The 25,060-nt window shown below is 39.1% G+C and overlaps 1 protein-coding gene across 6 annotated transcripts in view; it reads left to right on the top strand.

Moving 5' to 3' along the window:
• Nucleotides 1-2,560: 2,560 nt before the first annotated feature.
• Nucleotides 2,561-25,060, top strand: part of PICALM (phosphatidylinositol binding clathrin assembly protein) — a 66,354-nt gene continuing 43,854 nt past the window's right edge. For 3 of the 6 annotated variants that reach the window (XM_054269708.1, XM_054269707.1, XM_054269709.1), the window contains exon 1: nt 2,561-2,844. In XM_054269708.1, the coding sequence (XP_054125683.1) occupies nt 2,715-2,844 (130 nt within the window). In that variant the 5' untranslated portion in view covers nt 2,561-2,714. The remainder of the gene's footprint in view (nt 2,845-25,060) is intronic. The other 3 variants (XM_054269712.1, XM_054269711.1, XM_054269710.1) reach the window with 2 other exon arrangements.

Here is a 25,060-nt window from a genome sequence, read left to right as displayed (position 1 = left end):
GGAACACCAAATCACCCTGGTGGACTGCATGCATTTCAGTGTGACAGGCACCTCACTGAGTGGAAATGACATTGTTGCAAGAAAATGATACACATAATAAATTGCAGAGGTCATGCTGAGGTTAGGTTTTCAGTACTATACAATACACATGGGAAGAAAAAGATCTGTTAGCTTGTTTGTCCTTCCAGGATAGCTGAATACCAGCTAAATACTGTCAATTTTGGGGAGCTTGTGAATGCATGATACAGCACTTTCACAAGAGCTAGATCCAGATTCTGGAAGAACTTTTCACAAGAGAAAAGAATGTTGTTTAGGTTTGCTGCTTCGCTAAATATAGGACTCCTATCTCTGGGGTAGTTTCTCTTCAGATATGTACTCCTTCCTCCTTTCATTCTCAAGCACACCCAGGCACACAAACAAAAACAAATGAGTTACAAGCTAATCAAACTTGTTTTCTCCAGGTTGGAAAGGAAAAGAGATAATATTTTGATTTCAATTTCCAAATCTTTGGGAGGTGCTCAGATATTATCTATCATAGTGCTTCAAGCTTCTTGCTGTAATGGCATCAAGTGCCTCCCAAGCAATTAAAAAGCAACAAATAATTATCAAAATACATTTTGCCATCAGTTCTCTCATCCATTTCTGCTTATGAAGAAGTATTAAAAGCAGATTTTTTAACTGTGGAGTAAAACTGTGAGCTTTCTGTGAACAAGAAGAGCTGTAAAAAAGGGAAAATTTATTTTTAGTTTTGGACTTCTAAGATCGAGGTCACTTTCTGTTCCCTTAGGAATGAGATATTTTGTCCAAATCTGGTCTCAGTAACTCCTAGAGTCACAAGCTTCCTCTGTTTGGACAGTTTCACTGCTTCTGGAGAAAGTGACAGGCATCATCTAAGAAGAACTGATGGAGCCTAATTTACTCAGGCCAATTCCATGGAGTTTCTCCAAATAGCAGCTTGAAATGGGGTGTTGAAATCCAGGTCCTAGTTGAAGTTAGCATAAAAAATACCAATGTGTGTTGCTGTATCAGTAGCCTATAGCAGCCCCTGTGTTTCCAAAGTGTGAAGCTTTATGCTAAAGCTGTCTTATGCCAGAGTCTGCTGCTGTATACATCAGTGATTTACTTCCCCAGCCTGGATATTTGGGAGTCCTAAAGCAGTCAGGAGGAGCTAAGAAATACAAATACAGCAGTATCCTCAAAGAGCTTGGCATTATGAAGAAAGCAAGTTCTACATGTTGCTAGCCTTCCTAACACACACACACATAAACAGCATTATTTAGGTTCAGCTTTCACCAGATGTTCTTCCTCTGACACCAGGTTTCCTTACGCATTATAAACAGATAATCCTACTTACACATCCTGTCAAGCAGACAGAGCTGAGTATCATTTGTACACTGCTTCTCTTTAAGTTGCCTAATAAATATTTCAGTGGCTTCACGGATGGGGGACACTTACAAAACAGCTCCTCAGGAGGCACTTCTGGGAGAGGAAGAACTTTGTCTGCTGGAATCCTGTGGTTTTGCCGTGTTATTCACGGCTGTGTGTTCGGGGAGGAGAGGAGCGGTGCTGCAAGGAGCAATGGAAGCTGCAGGGAGCGGGAGCCTGGGGCGGCTCTTGGGCAAGGGGCGCTGAGAGCTGAGGGCGCCAAGGAGCCGCTCCCCACTGGCTGTCACTGGCTGCCACTGGCTGTCACACGTAGCCAGGTTTACAGCTGTAGGTACCAAGCTGGGAGAAGGCACCTTTAGGAACTTTTTCTGATTTTTATGAACAGAAACCGAGTAACTTCGTACAAAATCCCAGGCAGACAAGGACAGAGCTACCACATAGGTCCAAGAAGCATTAGCTGATTAACAGAACGGTGCGAGGCTAATCATGAACGACCTGAAAACCACCAGTGTTTTTATGCTAGCCGTGATGCACATTCGAGACATTTTTGGCCAGCTTTCAAGTAAAAATAACTCCGAAGAGAAGCCCGATCGCAGCAACCAGCCGGCTCCGAACCCTTCGCTGCCTAAGAACAGATTTTTTTCCCTTTGAGCTTTCCCTAGCCTAAGGTGACACCAAAGGAGCTCCCACAAAAACTTTGCAGGCTGAGAAACACAAAACTACTTCCTTCAGGGGCGGAGACACCCCCCACTCGCTCCACGGAGACTTTACCCGGCGCTGAACCCGAACAGGGGATCACCGAATCTCCCGAGGGGAGCGTGCCCAGAGGAACGGGAGGCTCCCCAAGGGGAAGGGCCGCCGGCGGCAGGGGAGGGTGCCCCGGACTCGGGGATCCCGGGAAAAGCGATCCCGGCCCGAGGAGCGGCTCCGGATCCCGCCCGGGGCCCGCCGCGCTGAGGGGGGCGGTGCGTGTCACGCGGGCGGGGCGCCGGGCGGTCACGTGACGAGGGAGAGGCCCGGCAAGGCCCGAGGAGGAGCTCGGCCGCCGCCATTTTCCTGCGGCGCCCAGTGCGTGTCCCTGTCCCCGGCCGGGCGGGCGCGCAGGGGGAGGGGACGGCGGCCGGGGGAGGGGGGCGGGAGGAGGAGGAGGAGGAGGAGGGGTCCCTGCTCGGGTGACAGGTCCGTCCCTGAGGGCGGAGCGGGGGCCGCCTGCGGCACGGCGGGGTGAGGAGCCCGCGCAGCTCCATCCCCCCGGCGACTCCTCCCGTCCCGGCCCCTGAGGAGGGAGCGGAGCCGCGCTCGGTTCCAGCGCCGCCAGCGAACCCGCCATGTCCGGCCAAAGCCTCACCGACCGCATCACGGCGGCGCAGCACAGCGTGACCGGCTCGGCCGTCTCGAAAACCGTGTGCAAGGCCACGACCCACGAGGTGATGGGCCCCAAGAAGAAGCACCTGGACTGTGAGTACCGGCAGGGACGGCGGCCCCGGGATCACCCCGAGCGTCCCGCCGGGGAGCGGGATTGCCCGGCCTGTGCCGGGTCCCGCTGCGGGGCTGCCGCCCATCCCACCGGCCTCGTGGGGACGGGAAGCCTCCTCCGGCGGGGAGCCCGGGCTTTCAGCGTAGGGCACAGCCCGAGGGCGGGGGCGTAGGGTCGGGGACGTGGCGATGGAGAGCCTGGGAGAGGCTGTGCAGTGTATCTGCTCTCCAAAAAGGGCCTTGCCAGTCTTTCTTATGCACAGGGCCCCGGACAATGTGAACTGCTGAAGGACAGGACCTGCTCCGTACCCCTTTCTTAGGGAGAGAGAGAACCACGGAGGCCAGGCAGAGGAATGGGCTGCGATTTCCTTACTAATTGATCTCATTTGCGTCGTGCTAGGGCAGCACTCCCCCATTCTCTAGAGGAGGTGCAGGAGTTTCAGGAAGGAATACCTCATCAGTTATCTTAATTATTTCCCAGGTAATCTACTAGGGGAAAAAAAATCCTTCTTTAACAATCATGTAAATCTTCCATGTAGGAAAATCTATGAAACGTCTGTTTGAGGGGCAGATCTCTCTCAGTGAGGATGTTCCTAGTCTTCTTTCTACTCTGTCTCATTCACTTGGAAAGATGTATCTAAGAGGACTTCTTTAGAACTTCGGTACCTGGTCTTAACATACCATGCAGGTTCTGGCCATTTTTCAGCTTCTCTTAAGAACAGATCAAAGGTGGGAAGGCTTAAAAGGTTTTCAATCAACTGTGATCCGTGCATGTGATTATGAGGAGAATGAAGAACACCAAAGTTCACATTAGCGTTTCTCCACTAAGCTGTAAGGTCACACACAGGACTGGGGAAGTTCTTGGTCTGAATATCTTATTTAGGTCTTGCATCTGTTTATTCTAGGCCTTTTAAGGACAGCCTCCCCCCCACCCTTTTCACTTTCCCAAATATATAATAAAAGATACTGGAGAGATTTGTGTGTCTGTGCCTTCTATATGTGTGCTTTCCCCCTTCCTCCCACCCACGTCTGCAGGAGAAGGTTGAGTCTTCATGAGTCTTGAGTTTGTGCTTTCTGAATTGCTCTGTATCCAAATGAGAACACCAGATGATAGTAGTAGGATTCATTGTACTGTAGTTCTTTCTTCTTTCCACTAAAACGTGTGCATGTTAAAGGTTTAAGGAATTCTTGTTCTGCAAGTACCTGAGAGCAATGTGATTAATTTTTAGGGTAGTCCCAGAACAGCTGTCTCTGACTCTTTTTGGTATGCCCTCATTTAGTTAATCTTTTGGCTGAAGATGAGAGTAACTGAGTGGTCTTGTTGTATTTGGTTAGCGAAGGGTGTCAGAACACTGAGGAAATCTTTGGGCTTGGAGTAACTTATTGGCAGGTAGAGAGAACCCCTTGTCACATGGCATATGTATGAAATGGTGATGTTACTGGATTTCACACAGCAGAAGTGAGGCTTGCTGGAAAACAAACTTTGTCAGGCTTAGCCTGTAATTGTGCTAAAAGTAGGGTTTCAGTAATGAGGCATCTAGGAGCTGAATTATTTTGTGGTATAAGCTGTGTTGAAAAGAATATGAAGCTGGCCAGAGAACTGCTCTTCAGGTGTGTGTGTGTGTGTGTGTAAAAGGGTGATGTTCTGGATAGGGCTGCTAGGCAACAGCCTAATGGAGACCTCCATGGTGCTGCTTCAGAAGGTTGCCTGGACTTCCTTAGAAAGCTGTCTGCTAGTTGCTGGATGAGAAGACGAATTCTGTGTTTCCTTTTTCTACTCTAGACTGTCAGGTGTTTTAGTTTCTGCCTCTCTGAGAATTTTTATCAAAGCGAAGAAAACTTGGTTTCTTAATTAGTCCCTCTTTTTAGTGGTTAAAATATATCATGGCTAGATGTTTTGTACCCTAATATATTTATTAGAAGTCTCTGTTCCTGGCATCAGGAAATGACACATTGTCTTGTATTTTGAACTTTTTCTTTGTTCATACCCTTTTTGGTTGTATACTTTAAAATAAATATTTTTTACACAAGCTGTGACTCAAGCCCACTTCTGAACAATTTGTACATATCTTCCTTTTACCACAAACAGCTTAACTTGGTAAGGCCTATGAACTGACATCTCATTATAAATGACCATTAATATACCTATCTTCATAGGCAGCATGCTGCCCTAGTATTTTTCTGATTATTGTTTATTGTGATAATACAGGTAAAAATTACTAGAGGTTGTGTCCTGGTGAGCAGATGAGTTGAGTTTTCCTGTACTGTCCTGTAATGAAGTCTTAGTCTTGCAGCCTGTTCTGTGGCCATGACATACATTCTTGTTTCTGTATTTCTTGTGCAGATCTCAAGATTTCTGACTGTCCTGTTACTGAAATGCTTTCTTCATTAAGCTTGAGCTGTCACAAACAGATTTAACTAGCTCAGCCTTATGTTAACTCATAAAAATGGGGGGAAGTCCAACATAGATACTCATGAACCTAATTATTCCTATTCTTATTTATCTTGCTTCTGACAGTGTGTGCAGTTTAAAAACTGAAGTGCTCTTCGTCCTAGCTTACCTCTGTTTCCCTGAGTGATGGTTATCTTTATCAAGGAAGTTAAAAAGGAATTTTTTCCTTAGCTCATGGTGGTTAAAATGTAATATGTTTCAAAGAATGCTTTCTCTCCCATTACAAAGCTTAGTTGTTTGGTTTGGGGGAGAAAGACTTCTAATTTACCAGTGGACATGGCTTGTGATAGGTAGTAACATCATCTTGAGGCTGTATACTCGAATCCATGATACTGCTTTATTCTTCTGTTTTGAAGGTCCAGCCTTAGAGCTTAGAGCTGGGTTAAGGATTGTGTTTGTTGTTCTGAATGCTGTGCTTGTTGTGATGGATTACTTGTTTTACAGAAATCAGGTTTAATGGCCTTGGAACCCTCAAAACATAGTTCATCAATTTCTTTTATGGAAAACCTCGTTTCACTAGGACTTTGTCCCCATTTTTACACCTATCTGAACAGTGGGAGCTCTAAACTGGTTTGTGGGTTTAACTTGCACACACAGATTGGTACAACCCTTTCTTTCTAGGTAGCTTTTTTGTCCCCACGTTGAGTGTTGGATAGTGATGCTAAGAACAAGTGCTTTGGGTTGTTAGAATATAAATGGTGCTGGGAAACTTGTTGCCAAATTTCACTCTTTCTTTATGTGATTCTCAGAGGGAGGTGTGCTTGTGTTTGTATGTGTGGTGGATAATTAATATTAGGAATATCTGAAGTTAATGCCTAGTAAATTTCACTGGCTTGGTTCAGCGGAGCTGCTGTAGCAGGGATAGCTCAGTAGCACAACAATGTTTGTGTACATGTGTGTTGTGTGCTTAAAACAGCTTTGTTGTGATACTCGTTTAGGGTTGGCCTCTTGAATGAGTGTGCATCGTAACCCTATCTGCTTGTAGCTAATGGAGTAGCCCTCTTTAAATGAGAATGTGGAAGGATGACTTGGAAGGAAGTTGTGATGCTGTAATTACCCATTCTTAACAGGAAATATCTCTATAATTAAGCCAGAGTGTAATTTCCTTGATTTCTTATTGTGAAAGAAAACATGTATTTTTAAGGAAGGCAGTAAACCAGAACTCTGCCCTGTGTTGAGTAGATGTCTATGAAAAGCTGTGTAAGCTGTGTAAGGCAAAGTAAACTCGAAGGAACTTGTTGGGAACTTAATTCCTAAGTCACTGATGTCAGCTGCTTTGGTTTTGTCTGGAGGCTGCCTCTGGGATAGAGAAAACTCTTGCTTCATGTGTGTGCTGGGGACAGCTTCTATTTCAAACTGAGATGGTACAAAAAGGTACTTAGGGAACTGAGGAACAAGGATCACTGCTCTTTGCTGGGTCACCCAAGAGATTTGTAGGGAAGCTGGGAAAGCCAGCGTTGTAAGGGTTCACTTGCCTTTGTATGCTAAAGTGTACCTGGGTGATGAGGTGAATTAACTCCTAGTTCTGTGGGTACTTCTGTGTTCTCCAGTAGACACAGATTATCCACATTCCTTTTATGGTATTTTAGTGCTTCAACTAACTCATATTTTGTCTCTGGTTTTGGCAGAATCACCTGAGGTTTCTTGCAGCTTTGCTTCCTTTTTGTAATTGACTTAAATTCCTGGAGGCAATCCATTTTTATTTTTGCTTAGAAATGTTCTTTGTAACTGTAATTATTCCAAATACAGATAATTGCATTATTACAACTTTCTTTTGAAGTACTCAGTTTTCTTTCTGAGTTTTTTCTCTGATTCCTTCATAGTTTCTTTCTTTAGCCAACTTTCTTACTTTTTACTGGAATTCCTTTGGAGTATTTGTTCGTGCCTTTTAGTAGAGTATGAGAACTATCATGCTCCTCCTGGCTGCCAGAGGGACAATTTTCTCTTACAGCTGCTCATTTGCAGAAAGAATAGCTGTGTAGTTGTGCAGCTGTTGTTTTATTTTACTTAGCCTGAAGCAGTATTCTGCTTCAGATGAGGTAAGAGGCAGGAGCTAAGGAGGAGAAGCTGTAGGACACCTGCCATCAGCTTCCTGTGACTCTTCATACCACCACCATTGTTTCCCAGTAGCAGTGATTATTCAGGTCTCCTGTACCTTTGAGCTGTAGCCCCAGCTGAGATTTTTCTTAATTATTTTTTTAATCGTGCTGTCATATCTTGTATTTTCTAAAAGGGACACTTGGGAGAAACATTCTTTGCTGCTCAGCCTGTGACCTAATGATCTATTTCAGTCTTCAGTTCCTAATCCTAAAATCACTTTTTGATTTGTAGATGTGAAAATTTTAAGTTGTCCCTAATGGCTTGTCTCACAAAGTAATGGTAGTTTGCATAATAATACAAGAGATGACTTATCCAATGTGGAATTTAAGGCTTCCTGACTTTTGCATTTGTTGCCTTATGTAAAGTACATGATTTGTTGATGATGGTAGAATTCTGGGAAAGTTTACTTAAAAAACATTACTGGTGTCTCACTCCCTCTGGAAAATGCAACATTATTTCTGGAGATGAGACACCTTTTGTATTTGAAAGCTTAATTTATTAAACAGCTTTCTTCAATTGAAAATTTTCACTGCTATTACAACATTTTCACTCAAAGCATCTCACACATCAATTAGTCCTTTAAAAATAGCCCATAGTAGCTTTACTGCTGGTAGGATATGTCCACTTCTCTGTAAACTGAAGTAGCTTTTTCTCAACCATGATAGTAGAAATCAGGTAAGAATTGTAAATGACTTGTGTATAAAGTCTAGAATCCCTCTACTGGGGCAGTTATTTAATATTTTCAAGTAGTTTGCAATACAAGTTTAAAGCAATAATCTCAAGTATGTGTCCTTTTGAGTGTTCTAGCAAACTCTTCTGCTGCAAACTTTGCTTTATATTCATGAGTATGTGAATTTAGCCATTTAGATTTCCTGCGGGTCAAAGTCTTAACTCTGGGAGTAGCTGCAGTTTGGAGCTTAATGTCATCTTGCAAAGGCTTGGGTATGAGAGAAATTTTATTACTGATTGTATCTGCAGCTGATTAAAAGTAACCAACAAGTAACTAACAAAAAAGAATGCAATCAAGTGAAAAGAAGCTTTTGTTGCTATAAAATTATTTGGCTTGGTGTTTTCCTTGCTCTTCTGGCCATTTTCTCCATTGTGAAGTATGATCATGAGTGGGCAGATTATGAATTCTTAGTAAATTCAAAGTAATTGTATCCTTCAAAACTTGAAGGAGAAATATTGTTCTACTTTGTATTTTACCCCTAGTTTATATCAGAGCTTTATCGATTAACTGGTAGTTTCTAAACTTAAAAATAATGTTAGTAAATTCAGTGCTAAGGTGTGGTTGTCTCAAATCTACTGAGGATAAATCCGAGTTCTGAGTAATTTGTCACAAATCGGGTATTGGGAATTTAGAAATTAGGGGACTAAGCTGTATTTAACTGTGTGAGAATAACTTAATGAAGTTAAGCATTTCATACAGATTTAGCAAATACACTGGATTTTCTGATTGTGACTAAAAATCTCCTGTGCTATTTTGCTAAAGGAGCTTTATTCAAGTAATGCTTATCTGGATCATTTGCAATAGTATACGAGGGTAAATTAGGCTTTTATAAGTTTTACCTCAGAAGAGAGGGTGAAAATGAACAAGATCTACATCAAAATTTGACTTGGGCATGTTAATTCACAGAATGAAGCATACTGAAGCATACAGCATTACTGGAGTGAACAGAGGTGGCATAAAGGGAAATCTTGAGACTTTTATGCAGGTCATGACATAAGTAGTCATAAGTAGTCTAAACCTAAAATAAATTTAAAAATCTCCAAAAGTGGGGATTATACTCATTCTGAGATTTCCTATGCACTTTCATTCATACTGATGTTAATTTACTGAGTTCTCCTCATCAACTCCTTTTTGCCTTTTCTCCTGAAAAGACACTTTTGAAATCTTTACTTGCTGTCATTTATTGCTTCCTCCTAAGCCAGCAGGCCTTCAGTCACAACACTGATATGCTCCAGCAGCGGTGCCATTCTAGCACGAGTGATTCTTTTGCTGATGTGGGAAGTGAGAAGTTTGCATGGGTTGAAACTGCTCTGGCATTTCACATATTTACTCTAAATATGGTGCTTGCAGTAGCTCAGCTATTCCAGTTGCTGGCTGTGTGTTATGACATCAACAAGGTTGCCTGTATTGTTTGTAACCTTTCTTGATTTTTTGAATAGTTAATTTACTAAAATTTAAAGCATAAGTTGTGAATCCTTAATAACACTGTGTCCTAGTTAAACAATTAGTGTGTAAACAAATTGTCCATGTTAACAACTTATAAGAAAGTACATTATTTTATCCATTTACAATAAGGTGATAATGAGGTTCATATAATTCCTTAATTACTTTTGCTCCAAAAAAAAAGAAAAATAAGCCCAACAAAACCAAACCAACCCACATGTATTCATCTGCACAGCATAAGTTTCTAAAGTTGCTATAGTCAACTTGATTTCCAACTCCCAAGTGTGTAACATGCAAAGTTTTAAATTAAACTCAGGCTACAAAGCTATAGGCAGAATTAAGCATGTTTTAAATACTTATTTTTAATTTTTAAAAAAGTATTTACCTTCACCTGGCAGTAAATGCACTCAGAGCAGCTCTGATTGATTGTGATGTTTTACTCTGCCAGGTGAGAAGCTTGAATGCCTTGGCTGTCCAAAGGTGGACATTGGTGTCCTCACGCTCCTTGGTGTCCTTAAGGGCTGCTGTAACTTGCTTTGCTGTTGGCTGTGTTTGGGCTTTTCTGGGGTGGATGCTGATCTGTAAAGTGACCTGAAGCGTTTCTGTGCCCCTCTCTTGCAGTTCAAGTGTGCGCTTTTTGTCTTGGGTTTAGTTGTGTTATGTAGCATGTCGTTCTCTTCCCCACATCTTCCCATGTGTTCAGAAGTTGTATCGCCATTTCTCCTGCATTTGCCTGCAGTTGCTCTGGGTTTATTTAGCTGGTACCTCCACTCTTGCTGACCAATGGGTCAATATTTAATTGAAAATGGATCACACTTGAATTTGCTTTATCCTCTTTACTTCTTTTTCTGCCCAGTATTATCATAGTAGTTTCAGCCATCATTGCAGCTTATTTCAAACATCATGAATTTTTCTGATCAGCAACTCTGTATTCTGGATCTGACCTTATTTTTTATGTGAAATGTAAAACCTTGTTCAAACTGTTGTGATGGTTAAGTCTCCACACAGGGGAATGGTGGTGTTATTTGATAATGTTTAATTCTGTCCCCTTTTCTATTTGCCAGAGGCCACTGATGTTCATAATTCGGGATGTATACTGTTATGGAGAGATTAAAAATAACTTTCATTTTAAAATCAGTTTGTTGGGAGTATTTACTTGATTATGTATTGCAGCCTCATGCAGTTGTAGTTCCCAAAGCAATTCTTCATTTCTGGGTTGATGTGAGGCTGATTTCATCGAGTCTTGCTTACTCATAAAATGCTTTCATTCTTCTGTCTCACAAGGGGCACTTGAATTTAATATTTATGTAAGCATTTAAGTCAGTTTTGTAAGTTTTAGGGCTGAACTTCAGGTATTTTACTTGCAATTACTTTTTATTCATCATGAACCATAACTAGTTCAAATCCTAGTTGCAGATAAAAAAGAAAAATGTGTTTTTGAACAATATCCTTGTGTTCTTTCATTCTCTTGAAGTGAAGTTTCTTTACTGTTTAGAATTATACTGGAATCTTTAGGTAGATTTCAGTTTTGAATTAATTCTCTGAATGTCCATGTCCCTTAGCTTTCATTGATATAGCCATGATCGGATCAGCTGGTTTTTATTGAAGTGACTGAATTTGGATTTATTATCCTTTAAATCAGTTTTTCTATTATATATTAGTAACCTAAAGTCTTAAATTTATTAGGGATTATTTCTCCCTAGTGTATTTGTATTTCAGGAGTGTTACAGTGCAGCACTGCAGAATAAGATTTAGAGTATCAAAAATACATGTGAAGGAGATTTTAATCATAGGAAAAAAAAATGAACCCACATATGAACACCTCTGTGTTTGCGGACTGTAGTTATTTCTAATAAGGGTATTTCATGCTTAGTAAGTTGTCACATTTGATTAGCAGATGACTGGAAAAGCTCAGGATGCACAACTCTTAGCTATAAGCTGTTTGATACACAGGGACTAGTACACTGTTTGTTGGGCTTTGAGGAAAAATGGTTGTCTGGATACAGACTTTTATTTTTAGGTTCTTGATAGTTAATAAGGAGCTAGCCCGAGCTTTTTTCCTGACCTGTTCAGTTGAAATGCCTTGCTGCTATGTAGCATCATTTAAGCCTATTAAATGTAACATAAGTCAATTTCCAAGCAGGTTGCTTTGCATTAGAAGTCTGGAATATATGAAGCTCGTTTCAGTGCTGAATCTGGTGTGTAAGCGGATGGAAATCCACAGAAGTTTTTGTGCTAGTTCTCAAATACTAGGGAGCAACACAGTTAGTGTAACTTCTGAAATTTGGGGTTTCATTGTTATGGATTTGAATTGAATATGCTTGGGATTTCCTTGTTATGTGTTTGAAGCTCATGCATTTCTAGGGTCTGATTTTCTCTCTCGTTTTGCTGGGGATTTTTGCTTTTTGTTTACACATAGCTTATGAGGAGACTTTCTTCATATTTAATGATCTGTAAGTAAAATACAGTGAGTTGGAGGAGATGCTTTTGTCTTTATTTTAAACTGTTAATGAGGAGTCTTTGTAGACAGGAATGTGGTCAGTCTCTTGGTATATACTAGGGCTGACACAAGATGTCTTAACACATAGCTTTACCAGAGTTCCATATTCAGTTTAGCTCTCTGAGGGTTTAACCAATGAACAACCTTACTTTGAAGTAAATGGAATAACTAATTCTTTTCTTTTTTGAACTTTTCTTATGGAACAGTTTAATTTTAAGGATAGAATCTGGCTGAAGGTTTCTTTCCTTTTACTGAAAACCAAAAGACAGATGTTATTTACTACTTCTCTTGGCTTTAGTTTATCTTAGAGGCTGTTTGTGATAGAGACATGTCTTTGTTCATGGTAAACAGAGAAGTTCCCATCTGAAAGCTGTGGATACTGAGGAGCTCTTTCTGTATACAGTTTCCCTTACCCATCCAGTTTCAGACTAAAAGTTTGAAACTCTGTATTGGCTCTGAAACTTCGTGAAGTTTCATGACCCCATGGTCACTAATGAAGGGCTCAGGAACAGTGTCTAAAAGTGAGGCATGAGGGAAAGAACTGATTTGGATTTATGAAACTCAGACAAAACAGTGTTGCTGTAAGTAGGATGTGTTCCCCTTGGTAATATCCTCTGCCTTTTCTACTGAGAATTGGTAAAGCTTAGTGTATGGTCTTGGAAAAACTCAGCTTCCTGTTTGCTGTGCATGTTAAATAAAGTTTGTTCCTGCACCATCCTAACCTCTTATCACAGAATGTTCTAAAATTTTTACTCTGAGCAGCTTGGACATGCTCTGTAAGGGATGGTGTTGTTGTGCCCTTGTAAAAGAGTGCTGTTCACATGTGCATTGAAGATGTGCTTGGGACGAGCCAGGGTGAGTCTTGTTTGGTCACAGAGCTCCAAATATCTCATGGGAGATGTTAGTTTAAATTGAAAAAGGAAGTAAAAGCTAAATTAGGCAGGCATTTCCAACATTTCTATTAATAGGATGGAAGAATTTAGCTGTACTTTTGCTTGGCTGCCTCCCTTCGTGGAAGAGTTTCACAGTCACAGTAGAGGAGTGTCAGTTGAAACAATTTTGTGGTGATACCTGTTTTTATAGGTAGAGAGGTTGGTTTTGGTTGTTAGTTTTGTTTTTTTTTTTGCTCTTGTGCTCTGCTTCATCCAGTTTTCTAACAGTTCGTGTCAAAATCTGATCTGGTTTTGGTCAAAAGAAAAGGTATGAAAGTGGCTGCCAGTAAAAGATCTCCTTTAATGAGTTCACCTCCTTTTAAGTGCAAAACGTGAAGTAGATTGTATGGAATTGATGGAGCTTATGTTGAAGTGACTGCAGAAATGCTCTAAATCCATGTATCATGAACTTTCCTTGTTACTTCAAAAATGGTAGTTTTTAAAGTAGTGACACTTTTTTAACCGAAATGACCAGAATTTTGCATGTCACCAAAGAGGTTGACAAGGAAGCAGTAGTTTCTTGGTTTATGTCATGCTTCTTTCTCCTATCCTAATGGAAAAAATTGAGATTAGTCTCACTTAGGAATTAGACAGAAGTTGTATAAAAATGTCTGATGTGCAGAGTAGTTTTCAGTTTTTTTACTATAGGTAAAGATAAAACTCAGCCACAATGTGCAAAACTGTTTTCATATAACACCAGGGAGTTCAGCATTTAGCCTATTTGATCTCTGAGATACCAGCTCAAGTACCCAACTGTGTAAACCTGTGCTGGCCTGTGTGATTTTCTGCCAGTCACTTTGTAGGAGGAGGATGATGTTTGATTTTCACTGAATGATAAGTATTTGAAGTTTGAGCATTTGCTGCTTTCATCATTCAAAAATTCAGATACTTTGTCAGGAGTTTATTTTTTTTTTCTTTAAGAAAATTCATTAGTTGATATAATAGGCAAATAATCTAAACTGATTTCCTCCTTGATCTATTAACTGAAATTTGGTAAGGACATTTTTGCAGCAAGTGCAAAAAAAGTGCACTTAAGGCAATTGTTTATAATCTTGAGGGTTACTATTTTGAGCTTGACCAGCTACTTCTATAGAAACTTCAATAAAAAAAAGTATTCCTCAGCAAGCCTTCTTCATGAAATCTGTGTTTTGTTTGTCACTTATTAGCCCCATGATTCAATTGTCTTTGCCTTATTTTCCCCTCTTTTCAGGTTTTTCCACTTTTGTTGGTATGCTTAGGTCATTGTTTATAAGCCTTTAAATCAGAACTACATTGAGACCTGCTGAGCTCTGTTTAGTCAGCTAAAAGAGTAAGTGATTATCTGACAGGACCCTGCTGTATGTATTTGCTGAGAGACACACAGGAAAGTAAGATACATACATTAGCCATACAAAATAGGAAATGCTGCATAGTTGGATTGTGGTATGATGTGTGTGAGGTTTATTCATGGTAAAAATCTGTTTTAAAGCTGTCATCTGAGGAGGTTTTCTCCAGTAGCTGGGCATTGTGCTATTTATAAGGAAAAGCATTTTTACTGTTTTGTAACAAATAGTACTAATGTTAAAAATCTAAGTAATTTGGACTTCTTCTATTTATTTTATACTAGAAAAGTACCTTATGCAGTAATTTTATATATTGGGCTTTTGATGCCTACTATATTAAAACGAATCCAAATGAGTAATTTTTGCATCTCTGTGATGTTGGAAGAACATGATGTAACAATCAAACCATTTTAGAATATGGCTTAAACCATTTGGGTCTTGGATGCAAGAATTTCCCTTTTTTTTTTTTTTATCAGATTAATTTTAAAAATATGTGTTAAATACGTGAGAAGCAATAAAATGTGCAATGTTGTTTTTTAACCAGTATACTACAGGGGCAAAAGAACCTGTAGTAGGTGCTGACACACCTTTAGACTCCCTTGACAGTACAACTGTTTTGTACTACATATTAGCATGGACCCTTGACTAAAGGAAACCTATTCCCACACATTTACAAGTTTAGGTTTTGGTTGGGTTTTTTCCAGTGGTTAACCAGGCAGCCCAATTTTTTCCACTAGTTAACCAGAAGCTGTAGAGGGTGGTATCTACCAAGAAATGTGTCCTACCTTGCATCAGATACACACATCTTCACTGGCAGTTTCAGCCCTGACGGAGGAAGGCAAATACAGAGGCATAACTCCTTCAACTTAAATACATGCTTCCTGACAGCTCCCAAAGGCATGCAGGGAAAAAAGTGCTATTCATGCTCAGAGTTAGATTTTGTCCAGAAGGAAATCTAATTTTCAAAATCTTGCTTTAAAATGGGAGAGAATGACATATATTCCAAACAACTTTGCTGGAGTAAGACCTTTGAGCTACTGAAATGAGACAAGTATTGAAGTAGGAAAACCATAGGTCAGATGGCTTTGGTTTTCGCTTATCTTTGGCTTTGTCCATTAAACTGTCCAATTAAAGATGGTGCGCTGCTGTTCAGAGAGAAAAGAATGTGAATTACATGTGTGATTAATTCCAAAGTAACAAAGGTCTTTGCATTTCTTTGGCTTGAGGATCTGTTCAGTGGGATGTGGTGGCAGGAGGTCAGGTTGGTGTTAACACTCACTGGTTTCAGTTTCACTGTGCTCTACTGTGAGGGTGCATCACTACTACAACATTTCTTTCTGTTGTGTCTTTTAGAATAAAGGGGTATGGAAGGTAAACATCTAAGGAACACCGAAGTTGCCCTTGTGTGGATACTCTGTATTTAGAAGATTACACATATTTAGATTCAGAAAGTTTGCTGGAAGTGTTTACTGCCAAAACGTGCTGTGCACAAAGTCTGTCTTTTTCTGTTTGCTCCTCGGTAACACAGGATTAAGGAAGTCACAGATGATAGAAGTTGGCACAGGCTGAGAGAGCTGGAGTTGTTCAGTATGGATACAAGAAGGCCTTGGGGAGACCTCTCTGCAGCCTTCTAGTAGCTGGAGGGAGGGGGACTTCTCATATGGGTCGATAATGACGGGACTAGGGGAAATGGCTTTAAACTGACAGAGGGAGAACTTCTTACTTGGAGGCTGGTGGAGCGCTGGAACACATTGTCCAGAGAAGTTCTAGATGCCCCATCCCTTCAAGTGTTCAAGGCCAGATTCAATGGATCTTTCAGCAGCCTGATCATGAGTGACATCCTTGCTGTGGTGGGGGTGTTGGGACTAGATGATCTTAAGGGTCCTTTCCAACATAGACCATTCTATGGTTTTGTGATAGGTACTTTGACAGCCTTTGAGTATATTTTTTAACAGATATAATCAGAATGCCATATAACCAGGTGAGCTAAAGTTGGGATTAGGAGTTTCTTGCAGGATTGAGGAGGGTCAGATACTGAAGTGAACCCTAGTTAGGTTAAAGGCTTACCTTCTTGCAAAGATGGAAGTTGCCTTGCTGCAGAACCGCTGTAGAGTTGTGCTCATGGAAGATTTTTTGTTCAGTGACGTCTGCTATTAAAAAAATGGTTTCCCTGTTCCAGTGGGCTGGGCTACGGTAATGTCACTGTAGCACTGCTAGCAAGCTGCCAGGTAAGGCATTTGTTGGTGCTATCTGCATCCAGGGGGTATCCAGAGCAATCTGCAAGGATTGGTTACGAGCTATTGGCAGTACAGCAGCAGTGTGTACCTGTGTTTCACAGGCCTCGTTTTAAAAGCATGTCTGTTAGCACAACTTGTTTTTTATTGTATGGAGGTGCAATAGCTATAGAACATTTGCCGGTTCTTTGGAGCAGAAGAGAGGGCTATAAGTACATACATAACCAAAGCTTTACTGTATGCAAAGGCAGATAGCTTGGGCACTATTCTTGTCAGGGACAGAGAACAGTGCGGTAACATTCCGTGTGTACGTGGTGATGCAGAGACCTGAGGGTCAGTATCTGGCATCACAGACTGATCTCTCAGCTCTCTGTAAACCATGTTATGTGCCTTCTCTATGCATCTTAAGGTGAAATCATAGCATAAACTCACATATATGCAGGCTGCTTGAAATACCTACGTGTTTTTAGTAGGATATAAAAGCATTGTTAAAGCAATGCAATTTTCAAAGTCATTAGCCTTCATCAAAGTTAAAATGTTCCACCTAATGTAGTTCATCGTGCTTCCATTGACCCACTATGTGTGACCATTCACACTATAAATATTACATTTGATGCTTAAGTATTATTATAAATTATTCTCATATTTAATATAGTAATTTAGTATTAGACACTAATATATTAGATATTATTGGTTTGATTTCAATATCAAACCAATGGCTGTCATTCAAAATCAAAGCCTGTCCAACCACCTGTCCTAATGTATTCTTAAACAGCAGTGCTCATATAGAACCCTTAGGGTACGTACCTGCTTTCTTGCCTATCAGAACCTGAAATGGGTGCATCCTCAAGTGTTTGCAGCCATGCACTCTGGAAATACTGACAGTCTTGAACAAAGAACTATTCATAATTTTATTCATGAATGCATTGAAATTAGCATGTGATTAGTGAAAAAGAATATTGATTTTTCCCTGGTTTAATTAGGCCAGTGGGTTAAATATTCAAATTGAATATACAGCTTATGCAAGAATTGTCATGTCAGTTGGCTGGTAGATACAGACATTTTTCATCTTTTAATCAAGAATCATCTTTGGAATATGATTCACAGGCTTGTTATTAAGCATGTTTGTAAAGATAGGATCAAGGCTCTAAGTTTACAGATACTTTTCAGTGGGAATAATGTGTTAGTGTACCTGTGGGAGATTGTAATTATTTTGAACTAGATTTCATGATAAAATGCTTTTCAAGGGTATGTAGGAACTGAACGTAGAGCAAAAGTATTCAGTAGCTTTGATATGTCTTGCATATTTCTTAGTATTAGGGAGCTGAAACAATCGTTGATTTGTTCTGTTTTGAGGAAGAATTTAGTTTTAAGAGTGGGTGGCAGCTGGGAAATTAATCCTTAGAAAGGTAACTAATAAATTTTAGATACTTTTGTATTGCTTAGTGTTTTAAGATTTTAACAAAGTTAGTTTTCTCCTGTTATAACAACTGATAGGTACAGGTAACAGCCATGGGTTTTAGTGTGTTTTTTCATTGATTTTCAAACTTAGTGGACCCAGAGAGTGCTGCTTTAGTACAGAGTGCTTGCATCACTTTGCCCACAACTGAAGAATACTTAAAGTGGAGAATATGTCCATATGTAGTTCTAATGATGTTTTTGTTAGTAACTGTATGTTGGTACACATGGTGTATCGACAGAGAATTACACTGTCCTGGGAATGTGTGCAGCTGCTCTTCAGGCCAAGATTAGAAGATGAAGTTACACTGATAAATTGGTGTAGTGCTCTGTGAATGCTTGCAGAGGTCTAAACGTGTCAGGAGGGTGTAAAACTTTAGTCTGGAAGGATTATCTGAACATGCAGCAACTGTGCAAGAAAGTCTGGCTCACTTGATTTTCATTATAAACCACCAACATGAGAATGTAGGAAAGATGGGCATCCTTCCATATATCTGTAGAAGGAAGTAATTTCCATTATCCAGCTGGGACACTATGTTTAACTATATATATAAATAAATATATACATTCATATATATGTATGTTTGTGTGTATTTATATGTATAAATCAGCAAAACTGTAAAAAATCGAGGTGGTCAGATGAATTAAGACTGAAAAGTTAGGAAACATTGCAAGAAAGTTATTTATTAAGAAAGAAAATAGTAGTTTTTTCATTGTGGTAAAGTTTTTTATGGGGAGTATGGATGCTCAGTCTTCAGTGAGAAGCGCAAAGGGAATTTATTTTTTAATCTGCACTAGAACATCAGACTTTGGAATATTAATGTCAGAAAACTTGGAACTGTAGACATGTAGAGTAACCACTGAAGGCCAAGGCAGACATCTTGGAAGAATGGAGGATGACTGTAGTGGGGTGGTTGGGTAGCAGTCACTCACTGGTGCCAAAAGTGGAAGGACTTGTCTACTTCCCTTTTTCCTCTTTCTTCTTACCTTTGCATGTCATCATCTCCTTTTCTTGCTATGGCTTTCACCTGTTTTGGTCTTTTGTGAGCGGTTTTTTAGCTGGCAGGATAATGAAAAAACTGTGCTGTGTTGTGTCACCTCATGTGTCATCCCCATTATCCCATCCAACACCACTGAGGTCAGGGGCTTTTGTGGGGTTTTATTTTCCTATTCTAAAAAGTTAGGATGGTTCAGAGAAGCACACTAGGCTGACATAACATAAGCATGTCATCAGTGGAAGTGTGTCAATGCTTGCAGGTAGAGACAGGAATGGGACCACCCAGATTTGTCATGAGTTATCATGAAAACATATCCTGTGAGTTGTGTATCTTATGCATTTGTGTTGGTCTAAAATAATGAACTTCTGCCATATGTTAAACTTGGATGAAGATCTAGGTGAGTTAAGCTATGGTTTGTGTTCAGCTTGAATGTATTTGAAATGAGAATGTTATATTTACAATCTGTGGCTGGAGCTGTTGAGGCAATATTTCACGGTATTTTCATGTTAGTCTTTAAAATGTGATGGGAGTATTTGGCAAGTTTACATGAAAGTGATGCTAAAGTCTGTCTTGAGAAATCAATTCTCCAAAGGTAACATAGCCACACTTGTCTTTTCCACAATATTTGTAACTGGAGAAGTTTGAATAATCATTATGAATATTAAATGAAGTGTTAATGTGCCACCTTCCAGTATTTAGGAATTGAGATAGAGAAAAGAAAAAGGAAAATTGTGTACATAATGGTTTTAATTGTTCTTCCCTTATTTTTAACTTCTTTTGCTGTTTCTTTTACCAATGCTTTGTTTGTTGAGGAGTTTTGGTAGACACTACTAATGTTTTTCAGAGAATTCTTCATTGAAACCACTTGTTCAACTGAAAAAAAAAATTTACTCTCTTTTTTGCAGAAAGTATATTAATTAGTTTTTGCAGTTCTCAAACAGAAGTAGTAAGTTGCTCGAAGTGTTGCCATATGAGAAAAATTTATTTAAAGATACCTGAGGCAGTAATGCTGAGTTCACAGGGTTACTGATAGAGATTTAAAGTAATTTGTAAGAATTCCAATTAGAATCAGTGGTTTTAAGTAGGAGAGAAAACATGATAGTCTCATTTGAGTTGGAAGAAAAAGGCAAGATGTAGCTTGATTAAATGAAAATATAAACCTGTGGTTATAGAGCAAGTTATTCAACATTATAATAAATCTTCTTTCTGCATTTTTTCCTGCTTATCTAATATAAATTAGATCAAATCATAGTTCTTTTTAAACATGGAAAGCTCAGAATAGAATGAGACTTCTCAGATTTCTTTAACTCTTCCAGAAATTGTTTCCTGAGTCAGTGCATGTAGCTGTTAAGATGCTTTATATATGCAGAGAAAAATTTCTCAGTGAGAATTTTTATTGTTAATTTAAAAATGTGTGGTCCTTGTCCACTTTCTCAAGGGGATTTTGGTGAAGCCATGGGACAATCTGATGTAGTAAACTACTTCTAGTAAAGTGGTTTGGTACAAATGGGTTTATTCAGAAGATAAACCTAAATTTAAAACCAATAGTGTTTATGGCATATTTTGTTTTAAACTGCAGACGTAGGTATTTTCTGTTAATTAGGAAAATACTGAAGTATTCACTCTGTTTTCAAATACATACTTGCTATATAATATTCTTCAGATTAAATTCAACAGATTAAATGTCCTTTAGTGAGTGGCTCAGAATGAAATTTACCATCACTGTGTTTCATTTGATCACTCCAGTATGTCATTTGGGGTATCCTCGTTTTTGCACGAGGTTAATTTTTGGTTACAAATGTATTATTTAAAAATTACAATTTTACCACTTTGCATTAATGCTCAGAATTATTCTGAGTATTATTTTTAGACAAATTGCTTGGTTCTCTAATGGAAGTACTTCTTTACTTCCAGGAACATTCAAATCCTATTTCCCATATTTAAATAAGGACATCACCTGTGGAAGAAGTGGGAAATCATTTAGAAAATTACCATATGCTTGCATTAAGTTATCTACTTGTAAAATGTCAGTTGGAATGTGTAGAATCAGGTCTGAATGTGTCAGGGTTTGTAGTTATCAGAACTATTAATCTGTAAAAGTAGATTTTAATTATAGATTTTACAGAAAACCTTTTCTTTTGTTCTTATTTTGGTATTCTGATTTCTTGAAGTTTTTATAAGTGTTCTTTCATGGCACAGTTAAGTCCTCCAAGTAGTTAAATATTAGAGAAAACTGTCTCTATATGTTCTAGAAATGCTTTCAAAGTACTTTGCTAGAATAAAACTGTTATGTATTTGTGAAGTCATTTAAATTTTGTTAATTTTGTAATTGGATAAAATTAGAGCACACTCTTCATAGTCATTTTGTCAAGGTGAATAGAAAAAATAACCTTCATAATCCAAAATATCTGTTTTCATCTGTAGCCAGTTAAAAACTCTACTTGATACTTTTTATTGAAGTTTTGAAAATAGGGAACTACCTTGATTTGCCAATTATTCAAGGAAGGAAGATGATCTTCTAGAAATTTGAAGAAAAAAAATACAACTGGGAAGAATATCTAATATACAGGGGTTAGATATTTCTATTATTTTATGTTAGATTTTATACAAACCACTCTGGTTAAAAAGACACTTCCAGTTCAGTAAATAACAAAATTAAAACAGACAATGAAAAACTTGGTTGATGCTAAATTCAGTTTCTCCTTCATTTAAAATCTGCTGACAAATGTTGCATTACTGTAATTGGAACATGCTTATTTCTTTCATTTTTTCCCCCCTCTTCTTCTCAATAACCCATATTTTCCCCCCTCTTGTGAAACTTTCTCAATGTCCTTCTGGAAAGGAAAGATGTGGCAGTCATGTGTGCTTTCTCAGAACCTGTAACAGGACTGTTTAAAATCCATGTGGCCATATAGAGTATGAGCTCTTGAGGGGTAGGCAGGAGAATGTTGGTCTTAAAGCTGTAAAATTTCTTTAGAATTACTAAAAGCTTGCTGTAACTGTATTCCTAACAAAAAATCAAATGAAGGAACATTTTGGCTAGTGGCTGACTCCTCAATGGCATAAAACCAGTTTTTCATATCATTAACCAATTTGATGTGAACTTGCTGACTTGTGCTCTTTGAAATTTTCCCCAAATTCCTGAATTTGTCAGTGCTACATGGTGTGTCATTGTGTGACCATTGGGAAATGGTCACATTGCTGCTTTCTCACCTATCCTTTGGAAATGTTTTAGCTGTTTAATAGACTTTTCGATTCAGACCATTTGCATTTTGATTAAGCTCGTTGACCAAATGAGGGAGCAGCTCTGTTCCAGTGATCAAATATTTGTGTAGAACAGGAAGAAAATGAGACCCTGACATAGAGGAAACTGGTATAATTTGAAAACCATTATAGGAATTGAAATCTAGGCAGCCAGGAAAGGAATTTAACTTGAGTATTGACAATGTAGATAACCGTGTCTTTTCCATTATTATTTTATTTTTGTTTCAGCCTTTTGGGTTGAGACACTAATGTTTTTTCCACTCATTTCCAAAGGTATGATAAAATGAGAGTGTGTCAGCTTTGAAGGCTTTGTCTCATTGAGAAAATGGTCCCTTAAGAGGAAAGCAAAATAGCTCTGTGTTAATAATTATTAAATCTTTTACTCAAATCTAAAAATCGTTTTGTATGGCCTTGGGTGAAAGAGGAATTGATCATAAGGAGGTGCACAGTCTTAAGTAAAATTATCTCAAGGATAGACACTGTCCTGTCTTCCAACATTGAGACTGGGCACAAGTGTTCCCTCGTGAGTGGAGTGTCAGTCACTAGCATGTTTTCTCTTCAGTTTGAACAATACTAAATTAATTGTGTTCTCTTGAACTCCTCTGTGTGGGCATAAGTTGTGTGAATATTAATTCATCTAATAAATGTTTTATATTTCCTTTTGTATTTAAAAAACGAAACAAGTTTGCTGTGTTAACTTAAATTTTAAATTCACCAGTTATGTAAACATAATCTGATGTGTATTGGCTCGTGCTTTGGATCCACCAATATGCATTTAAATATTCTTGTATTATTCTTGTATTTTTTAACTGAAGAATATAATGTGTTTAGATCTTGGCGCTATCTGCCTACTCATGTTGGATAATCAATAGTTCAATTGCTTACTGAAAGGATACTGTCTCTCCCATTATATACATTTTTTTAAATGGCACAACTGTCAATAACTTGCAGGATATAACCAATTACTTGCTTATTCTAAGTAGAGTCTGTGGTGTAAAAGATGAAAAAGCAATAGCTAACAAGATGGATATCTGTCACAGTTGCTTGACCTATTTTGAAGTAACTGGGGTGTGGGGCACACTTTCTGGCCTGGAAGATTTTACTCTTGTAAATATTTTCAGACTGATACTTTACAAATAAAAATATTGTTCAAAATGAGAGATACAGGTAAACCATTGGAAATAATCAGGTCGTGCATGTACATGGAGTGTGTAAATCTGGTTTACATTCAATCTGCTTGTCAAGTTACCACAAATGTCACAATAAACTGAAACTGGACCTGAAACTAAAACCATTAATGAAAGCTCTTCTCAACCCAGTTCTTTATGGTCTTACTGTGAATTCATATGAGTAAGCTTCTGGGAAAAGAAATCATTCAGGATACCTTGTGGTTCTTTTTTTGTGTGGAAGGAAACCGGTTTTTTATCATTTTGTCTTAGCAGGCTGCCTGGTGCAGAGCGAGGTGCTGCACAAGGCGTTAGGGCACAGGCACATGCTGAAAGCACATGCATTCTCTGGGGTGATTTGGGACAGATGCCTTTGGTGCTTTATTATCCAGCCTGACTTCCTCATGTTTGCCATGGGTCAAGACTCATGATCTCTTGCCATGGGTTGGCTAATCCACATCTACATGCCTAATGTGGAGTAGACAGCATACTTTATCATCATAGCCTTGTAGTCACTGCTTTGTGTAGGTGATTGCCTCTTTCTTGTGTAGGAATCTTCAGTCTTGCTCTGCTTTTATTCTACTTTGCACCTTCATACTTCTTTCACCTGATAACTATGAATAGCATAAGGCAATGAATCGCTTGGCTCTTTGCTGTGATGAAGACTGAATGGTTGAAAGGCTGTAGAACTCTTGGCTGGGAGTTGCAAGTATATAATTTTTTCTAAGCCTGAGTATTGTACAGTAAGTATGGTACTGCGTGTTTTGCAGTAGTTAACTTGAACAGGGTTAGGCAATATGCTTGCTTTGGTACAGGTGCAATTGCAAATCTTCAAGTGTTGCTGAAATGTCTGTTGGCCAGACCTTTGTTATGATTCCTTGCAAAACCCTTGCTTTGGTGGAAAGAGACCCAAACAGAACTGAATTATGTGAAAGTCACTTGGTGGTGAAAGCTCTAACTGTTACAACAAAAATAAAATCTAAACGCTATTTAAAAACAAACTACAAGTGTTTTCTTGGAAAATCTAGTTTTACCTCTGAAACCTCTGCCAAAATTTGATACTGTAAGTAGGTAAGTGGTGTTCTCAAAACATGTTTTGTCAGTCACATAAGTCTAAGGTTTTTGATCTTAGGAATACCTGTTGGACTACTCTTTCCAACTTCAACTTACTTTGTAAGCCACTTCTCTGTTTTTGTTGCCTTTATTTTCTCGTTCTGTAGATGTTGCATAGATTTGTAAATTGCTTTAGATTGGAAGGGATCTCAGGTTCTGTAATGAACCCCAGCTTTTAAACCATGCTGAACATTAGTAGCTCTGGCTGTTTACAGGCTCTGGTGCCTGATCATTTTCTTTTGCTTTTCATCCTTTTTCTGTGGACCTCCACAAAACACCCAATTGAAGGCGGTCTTTATATTCCCCCCTCTCTGCCTCCAGCCTTCTGTTTTGCTGGTGGAATAAACCCACCTCCTTCAACCACTTCTTGTGCATTGCAAGAAGTGCTTTACACCCTGGGCAACCTGGTAGCTTTTCCCTTGGCTGTCCCCAGCCACATCCATGGATATGACTGTGCACTTGATGCTAAGTTTCCCTCATATAAGT

Source organism: Melozone crissalis, unplaced genomic scaffold, assembly GCF_028551555.1.
Source record: "Melozone crissalis strain CALT ecotype California unplaced genomic scaffold, PUWL_Pcris_2 ptg000008l_1, whole genome shotgun sequence".
NCBI classification, from domain to species: Eukaryota; Metazoa; Chordata; class Aves; order Passeriformes; family Passerellidae; genus Melozone; species Melozone crissalis.
The sequence above is the reverse complement of the archived record's forward strand: the minus strand, read 5'-3'. Positions and strand labels throughout refer to the sequence as shown.